Source organism: Scleropages formosus, chromosome 20 (assembly GCF_900964775.1).
Source record: "Scleropages formosus chromosome 20, fSclFor1.1, whole genome shotgun sequence".
NCBI classification, from domain to species: Eukaryota; Metazoa; Chordata; class Actinopteri; order Osteoglossiformes; family Osteoglossidae; genus Scleropages; species Scleropages formosus.
This window is the reverse complement of record NC_041825.1, coordinates 23,351,930-23,362,494: the sequence shown is the minus strand read 5'-3', so window position 1 is coordinate 23,362,494 and position 10,565 is coordinate 23,351,930. Positions and strand designations below refer to the sequence as shown.

General features: G+C 44.0%; 1 protein-coding gene across 4 annotated transcripts; it reads left to right on the top strand.

Moving 5' to 3' along the window:
* Positions 1–3,109: 3,109 nt before the first annotated feature.
* On the top strand, positions 3,110–10,322 carry csdc2a (cold shock domain containing C2, RNA binding a). 4 transcript variants are annotated; one of them, XM_018761471.2, is made up of 4 exons: positions 3,110–3,227; positions 5,714–6,083; positions 7,078–7,200; positions 8,901–10,322. In XM_018761471.2, the coding sequence occupies exons 2-4, from the start codon at positions 5,902–5,904 to the stop codon at positions 9,061–9,063; spliced, it is 468 nt and encodes a 155-aa protein (XP_018616987.1). In that variant the 5' UTR covers positions 3,110–3,227; positions 5,714–5,901; the 3' UTR covers positions 9,064–10,322. The 4 variants fall into 4 exon arrangements, with proteins under 4 accessions (XP_018616987.1, XP_018616985.1, XP_018616986.1 ...); XM_018761469.2 differs by having other exon boundaries at positions 3,110–3,239; XM_018761470.2 differs by having other exon boundaries at positions 3,110–3,271.
* Positions 10,323–10,565: the final 243 nt, after the last annotated feature.

Sequence of the window (10,565 nt, the reverse complement as noted above, 5' to 3'; positions counted from 1 at the left end):
ATATATATATATATATACTTTTAACCAACATTTTTAAAGAGCATGTGATTTCTAGTTTCAGCCTAATTTAGGGAATGGTGCTCAGGATTAGCAGTTAATTATGTAATTATTTTCATCAGTCTGATGTAATTGTGGTTCTGAAATACATCTCAGAAGCAGGATTTGTTGTTTTAAATTAGACAGGGTGAATTATGTGACAGACATGTATCTATAAATGCATTAATATTATGTATAATCATTTTAATCATAAGAATGTCACTTTCATGATAATTTGTACACATGCCATTTAGTCCAAAGACATGGGTTTCATGTGAACTGGTAACTGTAAACTGCCCATTGTGTGTTTTATGCTGCCCTGCAGTATAGATGGGTGAATTATTGTAGGGAGTTTATTGTACTATACTGCACTGCCAGTAACCCTGGATAAAGGTATCAGCTGAATATTATAGTAATATTTGTTTGTTGCTTTGAAAAAAGTTTCTGATAGATGAATATATTGGTAAATGAATGTCTGAAAAGCTTTAAACTTCAGCAAAGCATTTCCCACACAATAGCAAGACTTTGTAAACCTGGAATAAAAGATGCCTATATACATAATGAAAAATGAACCCACAACCTACTGTACAGGAATCTAGTCCTGTGCCTGCTGTGCTGCCTGCTTCCGTGTACCATCAACTGAAGAAGACTGACATTTCACATGTGTGTTTTTATGGTAACAGTCTCAGTCTGTTTACCATCCTTCAGCTAATGAACTTCAGGGTTGAATTAGTCCCCATCAACTGGATGTTCAGTGTGGTGACAGACTGGCCTTCTCTCTTGTCTGACCACTTGTATCTATGATAAAATGGGCCTTCACAATACCCTCAGTTCATATGCTCATGACACAAGCAGGAGATTCCTTCGAGTTCCCTTCATGTCATGACCCTGTGTGTGCTCTTCTCTCTGTCACATCTGACTGCATGGCTCTTCTTTGTACCTTAGGCACACTGGCACCTGGCCATGCCTACTCCCACCCTCCCCCTCGCAATGGGAAAAAACTGACACAGACATCAGGAGAACATGCAAATTCCATACAGACTGAGTGGGGATTGAACCTACATCCACGGAGCTGTGAGGCACCAGTGCTACCCACTGTCTCACCATGTCCACTTAGAAGGAAGAACCAAGCACCAAGTGCAGCCCGTTGAAACTCTTTGAAGAGAAGTGAGAAAAAGACACAGCATAGAAGGAGGAGACTTGTGAGATTTTGGAGTTTGAAATGTGTGCGAACACCCCTACATGGCACATCCCTGCCTGTCTTGTGTCTTTCCATCACTGGAGCAAAACAAATGTCTACAACAGGTGGTCACAATGGCACCTTACTGCTCTGCTGCAGTGGACTTTGCATGTTCTCCAAGGGTGGTGGTTGTAATAACGGGACCATTCGGGAAGACCCCCAGAAAGGGCCTATCTTTGATCTGGAAGCTGACCCCAATGTGAAGAGAGAGGGTGCTTTGGAAGTCATCACCTGCAGTATCTCTTAACTGTAGGAAATACTCCAGGATGGGGGGTGGGGTCCAACTTCCTTGTGCCAAGGGGCACAAGCATGACTGTGAACTGAGGGACACGTGTAAAAATCATAGTAACTGATATCCTGAATCTAAAAATTGGGTTATATTATTTTGTTCTTTTTTCTTCAGAGCTGGTGTGTCTTCAAGTGTGTGTCAAGCTATAACTGAATTATAACACAAATCCATAGAATTTATAGTTTTTATGGTACGTAGCATGCATGAATAATTTTACTAATGTTCTCATGGGCTACATGTTGGACACCCTTGCTCTACGATGTGTCAACCATCCTGGAACGACATGTTACACACAGAAACAGCCAAACACACACACACACACGGATATATTTGCAGAACAGACTTGCAATTGCATATTGGAACAAATGAACATGCTAAGAAATTAAAAACACATGAAATCATTAGAGTGAAACACACAGTTTACAGCCAAGTAGTCTTTTTTTTTTACATTCAGAGGAACACACAAGCCCTTAGTGAGACATACACTTCCTCTCTCTTTCAGCCGCACACAATGGACTCTCTGTGTGTGACGCAGTTTGGCTCTGTGCTGGAGCTGCTCATGGGGAATTTTGATCATCTGAGACCCTCGTGCAGGAAAGACAAGGGAGCAACTTAATGTGAACACTCCAGAAGACAAACACACATGCGCACACACAAATGTAGCAGCACTCCCAACAGCGCGTGTTTTAATCTGCATATTAACCCATCTGGAGTGAGAATAAGAGAGATTAACATAAGAGCTATTAACTGAATAGGGGGCCCAGGAGCCAGAGCACTTTGAGAGAATGGGACCTTTTCTACACCCACCCATCCATTATCCATAACTGCTTGTCCAGTGCAGGATCACGGTGGTCCGGGACCTGTCCAGGAAGCACAGGGTTCGAGGCAGGGTACGGCTTGGACGGGACACCGCTCACGCATACGAAATCTAAGGGCAGTGCAGTCACCAGTCCATCTGAAACTTGTCTCTGACTGCGGGAGGGAAGCCAGGTGGACATGGAGGGAACGTGGAAAGTCCACGCAGACTGAGCAGGAACTGAAACCACGTGCGGTCAGACCCTCAGACCAGGAGCTGTGCCACCCTGCAAATGGACAGCCAGGGGGGAAGAACAAGAAGCGCTCTTTACTGCGTTGTGGGGCCTGGTGGGACAGGAGGACCATCTTTCCCACTGGAGCTCTTCTCCCACTTGACAGAGCTCAATCTTGAACCCCGGGTATGTGCTGACTGGTGACACAGGACTAGTGACTTAGTGACAAAGCCTCAGCACGACACCTGTCTTTCTCACCTCCACCACTGGAGCAACATGACCTGAGGTGTGGGCTACAAAACACACACTGAGGGCTGCTGGACAAAACAAATATAAATAGTAGCATAGTGGCACAATTGTTATAACTGGTGAGAAGTGATTTTCTTGCGCGCGTGTGGAGAGTGAGGCTCCTATTGTGTACATAAATGACCCTCCACGTCCTTTTGTCTTTGGTTTTTCCATATGGGATTTCTCACAGGGAACTGCGCGTGTGTGTTTGCGCGCGCGCGAATCTAATCGAACGGGGACCGGTCTCGCGCAGCGCTGACGCGCGCACGTCTCGCGGTTGCGAGAGGCTTTTTTTTTTTTAACAAGACTCAGAGGAGGCGGTTGGGTCTTCTACAGTGGCGCGCAGGTTCGTGAGACGGTAAGGAGCGGCGCTACAGCGGTGTTTTTGTGGTAATTGCCTGTTGTTTTGAAGCGGCGCGGTGTAGCTGTTTGTTTCTGAGCAAAACCTCACGACCAGTAAAGGAGAGGGTGAAAACACGGGTGAACAGTCAGTGTTAACGGCTCGGCTCTCCGCAGGCTCGTCGCGCGGAGGGGTCACACGGGGAATGTTCTGGAAAGGAGCGGGGTGTGTGTCTCTCGCATCGCGTACGGACACACACCTGCAAAGAAGAGCGGCACCCGTTCAGTCAGTGTTTGTTTTCTCAACGAACATTATTTCTAAAACACGGACTTGTTTCTGCTCAGTAGTTCCTTGTACGTGGAATTTTGTTTTATGTCAGTATTTAAAGATGAAGTGTATATTTTATTAAGTTGACGCCTTAACTTAAGGCTTAAGCGACTTCCATCATGACTTACACACTTGTACACCTAGTAATTTTTACTGTATCAATGCTGGGTAAGTACCTTGGTCAGGAGGATTAGATTAGAACCCACTCCCAGTGCCTTGGCTTTGGATTGCAAGGTAGTATTTCTAACCACTACGCCATCTGTTTTATTTATGTTTATAATTGTAATCTCAGCTCTGGCTGTGTACCCCTTGCTTGGCTTGAGCAAGGTACTTAACTTAAATTGTTGCAGTAAAATTACCCAGGTGTATAAATGGGTAAGTAGGTAGATTAACATTCACACATGATTGTAAGTCGCTTTGGAGAAAAGCATCAGATGAATGAATAAATGTAAATGCTGGCGGTGTGTCCATGCGGGTGGACCTCACACAGGGTCCCGTGGGCACACACTGTTAGCGGTGTGGCTCTACACCCTGTGTGTGAAGTCACATGGCTGATGATGTGTAAATGGATCCCTCCATGGGCCCTTCAGCTCTGCACGCACTGTGTATGTGTGACTTTGCTGGCTGGGAAACGAGTGGAGGAGGATGCTAAAACATCATGTTTCTCTTGAAGGGTTTTACTGTTGGACAGCAGGTAGCATCCTGGCTTGGCTTCTGCTTTGCACTGCTGCTTTCAGGTGCTGTTCTAGTACCCTTACTACGGTTAATTTGGTAAGCTGTCACTTAACAGCTTTAAACTGCTTACAATACGGACCATTTGTACAGCTGGGTGGTTTTACTGTATCAATTCAAGGTTAAAACCTTCTCAAAGATACCGCAGCAGGAGGTGGGATTCAAACCCTGGTCCTTCAGGTGCAGTACAGCAGCTCTAACCACTATGGTTCCCACTTCCCTGAATTGAGGTACTTAACCTGAACTGGTACAGAAAGAATACCCTGCAGTATAAATGGGTAAGTGACTGTAAACTTGCTCATCAAATGCTGTAAGTCACCTTGGACAAACGAGTTGCTTAAATTCAGGCAAATAAGGATATGGACCATTTGGGGTGTGTGCTGCCAGCACAAGAGCTGTGCTATAATCTTATAGATGTATATATGTCAGTGTCTTGCAGCTTGACCCCATTTGTCAATAGAGGACAGCCTCCCACTATGGTGAACTCTATATTTAGATTACTGCGCTTGTTGCATTCAGCCCAAGGACTACGCTGGCCTGATATAAATGCTTGTGTCACCATAAACACACACGTGAACACATCTGTGAGAAGGCATTGCCAGTGTGGGCATGTTGCTGAGAATGACTTAATTCAGTACTGAGGTGAAGGACACTGCAGTATCTGTGTTTATGAATTATTAGAACGAACACTTCCCTCACTAGCTGGAGGGAAACATGTAGCTGAGGTTTTAAAAAGGAAGAATTTGAGAGATGAGAAAGAACAGGACCCCCAGCGGGTGTGACTGCAGTCCTGCCAGATATCTGGTATGTTTCAGCACAATTATACCTGCTGGCCCCTACAGGCTGGAGCCCAAGTGTTCCGTCAGCTCTTCGCATCTGATGTGTAAGAACTTCACACACAGTGTTTCTGTACAATTTTTATGCTTGTGCATTTTTACCTTATGTCGTTTAGATTTAATTTAAAATATTTTTAGCAATGGCAGCACAGCACGTAGCACCGATGCCGCGCAGCTTTTTGGGCTATGGTTTTGAATCCGACTTGGTCTGTGTGGATTTTGCACGTTCTCCCTGTATTCTTGTGGGTTTTGTTCTGGTTTTCTCCCACAATCCAAAGAGGTGTTTCAGGTGAAGTGGTGACTAAATTTCTTTTGGAGTGTATTTTTGTGTGCGATTGCAGTTACCCTGTGATGGGCTGATGTCCCATTCAGGGTGTACCCTCTCTCATGCCCTATGCTTCCAGAATAGGCTCCAGACCACTGCAGCCCTGCAGTAGACAAGCAGTTATTGATAATGGATAAAAATTCAGTTATTACTCATGTTTGTGCTTAGCAAAAACAAAAGACCAGTAGAAACAGTCGTTGTGTCACTGTTATGCTGAGAGGCCCTTATTTTCCATCTCCTCCATCTTTATCTGTTTTTCTTTGATTTTTCAGGACGTTTCATTGCCTTAAAGGACGAGCCAGACAGAAGCAGTCGTCTTTGCTGTGCCGTACAGAGACAGGGCTCTGACATGCAGGCTGACTGAAGGGGGTGGAGTTTGCCGTTATACAGTCATAGTTGGTTCCCCTCTGATCTCCTCTGTATCAGCCTGTGGACTAAGGGAGGTGCTCTCCTGACCACCATGGCGGACCACAACCCAACATGCCCCTCCCCCCAAGAGGCTACACTGCGATCCCCTGGGGCCCCTCTCTCCCTGTCCTTTCCTTTCCTGAGGGAGGGCAGCCGCATATGGGAGCGCAAGCCCCCCCAGGTTGGGGAGCTGCCCAGCCCGCTGCCCACCAAACGCACCCGCACATACTCGGCGTGAGTTGGGGGCCCCCCCGTTTCCTTTCACTCTGTCCATCCATTCCAGTGGGAGAGTTCTGATTAGCTGGCAGGGTTTGTCTGTCAGGGCAATAAGGGTTGGGAGCAATTTCAAAATATCATACACCTTGTAAATTCAAAGAATTTTTGGTCTCTATTACTTTTCATAAGAGAATTTTTGTGCCCACTTTGTCATTCATTTAGTCATGTAGTAATAGTAAATAATTTAACAAGATCCTAAATTCAGATGATTCGCATTGTGAGTTTTGCTGGCCAGAACCCTGGATTCGGCCTTTGCTTTAATGCAGCAAAATGAAGGCTCTGCTGGAGAAGAAAGATCACACACAGATGTATTATTCAGAGATGAAGATGAAAAGCCTTGGAGCGGGTCTGCGTAATTTTTTGGCTGATTATACAGAAAATGTAGCTCTTTGGAGACAGTTGAGAATAGGAGTTATGAGCAATTATTTTTTTATTTTAATGCTCTGCAGTGGTGTGTCTTATTAGGTGCAGTATGAAATGACAGTATTGCACACGTTGCTCCTCCCACAGCTTAGCTTGGCCCTTAGCTTCTGTGGTTTCATTCCCACAACTGGCCTATACGGAGCGGAATGCTTTAGTGTGTATTCAGCTTTTATTCCAGCATTTAGCATTTATCTGAGTTACGGAAAATACAAGATTTGTAAAGAAGGTGTAATGAAGGCAGCTAGTAATCAGGTAAACAATATGTTAAATATTAATTGAAAAGTGAATGTTTCTGCAGGTATTGGGTCACACTATGTGTATGTATGTAGGGACTTCTCTATAAAAAAAAAAAAAGACAGGATTCATGTTGAATGTACTGTGTGTGTACATGTGGAACTTATCTGTTTGCTAACATTAGGGTTCCATTTCTTTAACTCATCTTTTTGTCCTCATGTGTCTTGTCCTGAGTTGGTTCGCTGCAGTGTGTATAACCAGCTATGGTTTTGTGCCCTTTTGTGTGTGTCGACAGTGCGGCTCGGGCCACATCAGGGCCAGTCTTCAAGGGGGTATGCAAAAACTTCTCCAGGTCGCAGGGTCATGGCTTCATACGGCCATCCAGTGGTGGCGAGGACATCTTTGTCCACATCTCTGAGTGAGTGTCCCACGCTATCTGTCCTGTCACTGTGTGTTTAAGAATCTTTATTCAGTAAGTGCTGCTATAACATTACCATGTTGGTATAGTCTTGAACAGCACCAGTGAAAAGTGAGAGTACACTTGGTGGAAATTAGTTGCTTTTCCTGAGGCATTTTATTGCCAAGTTTGAGCAAATGAAGCACTATGTCTTCCCAGCCTTTTTGCAGTAGGTCCTAGAGATGTACAGTACTTGTGTGTGATTTGATCTCACTCTGCTGTCCTGTTCATCTCATACAGGTGTTGCCCAGGTGGACTCATACTTTTTATTTGTGCTTTCTGTTGACATGTCTTCACTTGTGGAGTTTCACTAAAATCAAATTTTACTACTTTGTTGTACCTGGAACCTTGGCTCATTTTTTATTTTTTTTATTTTTTATATGCTTAGTTCAGAATGATACATGTAAGGTCTCTGTTCTTGTGTGTGGTATTTTTGAATTATTAATTCTGCAGAAGATTGTGCACAAGGTCATTTGTATTTCACGGCTGGGGAAGGTGTTTTCTGTTTTGTCCCAAATCCCCCAGTTGGCTGTAAAATGACATATAATCTGTCTCTGTGACCAGTGGGACAATTCATATCCTGGCTTTTTACTCTGCATGTTGACTGGCAGTTGCTTACAGAGAGTCCAAATAGGTTCATTTTCATCTGGGAAGAGTAATTTTCAGGCCCAGTGTATTGGGTGCCTTCAGCTAGCAGTCCCATTGATCTGAGGAATCTTTTCTAATACCTGTATAGCTCTTCACAAGGATACTGGGCATTGTATAGTGGGGGGGGGGGGGGTTAGTGACATACATTTATTCATCTTAGCAGATGCTTTTCTCCAAAGCTACTTCCAGTGAACTTTGTACTGTTATCAGCCCACACACCTTATTTACCAAGGTGGCTTATACTACTTACAAAGGGTCACTCATCCATACATCAGTGGAACATACTCTCTCTGTCACTCACACACTATGGCTGAACCTGAACAGCATGTCTTTGGATTGTGGGAGGAAACCCACACAAACACGGGGAGAACATGCAAACTCCATGCAGGCTGAGCAGGGAACGACCCCACGTCCTCTCATATCACCTAGGTGCTGTGAGACAGTAGTGCTATTCGCTGTGCTGCCATACACACCATATCGACATTACACAGATTGAGTGGATAGACTGAAATGAGACATGAAGGAAATAAACCATATTTAGACAAAAAATAAGGCCATACAGAGGAAACTGTGTGCCACTCTGACAATGAGGCCTGCACCACCTCAAGAGCAATAGGACTTAGTGTCTGATGGCTGTTGGCATGAATGACCTGAGGTGGTGCTCCTTTGAGCAGCGTATCTGGACCGACATGTTGCTGAACGTACACCATGGCTTCTTGTCCTGTAGGGGCCGTGGGTTTCCCAGCTCATAACAATGAATGGCCTCATCACTGAGAGGAGGCACTGGGTTATTTCAAATAGCTTCAGCTAGGGAAGCAATGAGGTGAGCTTAGTTTTGACATGCTTGGGCCAATGTGATAATCTTTGTGAGCTGCAAGGACCATGACGGAAGACCTTGGAACTAAACTGAGGAAATGGGGAATGAATAAATTGGAGGGCAAAACACTGGTTGAGTTTACATGTGTATTCCGTTGATGCTGCTGGGCTGTTGACGTTGGCTTTCTTTCTCTCAGCATTGAGGGGGAATACGTGCCCATGGAGGGGGATGAGGTGACGTACAAAGTGTGCCCCATCCCTCCGAAGAACCTGAAGGTCCAGGCTGTGGAGGTGGTCATCACTCACCTGGTCCCTGGGACAAAACATGAGACCTGGTCTGGCCAGATAATCAGCTCCTAGACTCTGCTTGCTGCCTTGTGATGTCTCAGAGCTGATGGTAGGGTGGGACAGGGTGGGTTTGAGGGGGGTGGTGGGATGTGGCAGCGGGGTGTCTATAGCATTGGGAGCAAAGCAAGAAGAATGTCAAAGGAAACTGAACTGAAGTGAAGGTGAAGGCAGGGAGGTCTGGGGTTTGACACGAGTGGATGCGGAGAAGGGAAGGATGCGAAAGAAAAAGTTCCACTGGATGTTTTTGGTCACGTTGAGGGAATCTTGAAATGGATGGTCTAGGAATGTGTGCTGTGAGAAGGTGGGTAAATACAAAAGAGGTGGGGATCCTGGGAACATGGCTAGGGAGGAAGGGTGGAAGCTTTGGGGAATCTTTCACTCACAAACAAAAATGCAACATATCCTTCTGATTTCCCAAAATTTGTCAGTCCCTGTCTTTATGTTTTGTCCTTATTTATCTATTTATTCATTTATTTATATTTTACTTTTGGATTGCAGGGATTTATTCTGGAGTTGCAGATTTAAGATGAACTTTCTTTGGTTCTACGTCAAAATCTTGACTCCGCTTAGAAATGAATGTTTGCAGGAGGAGGTCAGTCCATGTAATGCTTCCTCACAGGGAATATAGTCTGGGAGATGTACAAATTTTTTACTGTTATGGTACTCTTGGCTGCTTGTATGTTTCTGCATTAGCTAGTAAAACTGAAGTTAATGTCTACCAAGTCTGTAAGGAGTTAGACATAGGAGAATGAACAGGCTACTTACAGTATGAATTTACACAATTAAAAGGAGAGGTGTTCCACTTTTTTTTTTTTTTTTTTTTTTTTTTTTCCCTTTTTATTTTCTTGGACCATGATCACACTGTTCTGGAATCAATAGAAGTGATGCTAGTGAAATATCTCGTTGGAGATATTTTTGGATGTGTAGCTTGTAGAGCACAGTGTGTGGTGACACAGTGGCTATTTCAGTAAGGTGATCTGTGGTACTCTGTAGCATTTTGTTTTTACTCCACATTTTAGCATCTGGGCATTATAAGTGACCAAGTACCTTGGCTGACAATCTGAGCTGTTCAGGGTACATCATGGAATTGCAGTTCAGTCTGATAATGTTGTCCATCAGTAAATGTTATTTGTGAAAAACAAAATGATTATAATTAACAGGGTAAACATTTTTTTTCTAGTACAATAAATGGTTAACTGTTTTTAGGTTTTACATAAAATGCTCAGTCTCTGTAACCGTTTTAATGTGGTGTCATTTAATTTGTCCTTTTTCCCCCTCAGTTTTGTATATAAACTAAAAAAAAAAAAAAAAAAAATAGTATTGGTTTAAGTCAAACCACTACATTAGTAACTACAAGAATATTAATAAAGTTAGTTTTTGACTTACTCACATGTGGTATTTATTGAATTGGATGTGAGATGGCTGTAATCCTGCTGTGATGGGCTCTAACAAAGGCAGCAGGGATGTCTTCAGCAGCACATGGTTTGGACATTATGTACCAGCTGGCAAGAACT

Bases quoted from the DNA above. Each gene is read 5' to 3' on its own strand.
- csdc2a (XM_018761471.2), top strand. From the start codon at position 5,902: ATGGCGGACCACAACCCAACATGCCCCTCCCCCCAAGAGGCTACACTG. The intron at 6,084-7,077 runs GTGAGTTGGGGG...GTGTGTCGACAG, and splicing joins CGCACCCGCACATACTCGGC to TGCGGCTCGGGCCACATCAG. The intron at 7,201-8,900 runs GTGAGTGTCCCA...TCTTTCTCTCAG, and splicing joins ATCTTTGTCCACATCTCTGA to CATTGAGGGGGAATACGTGC.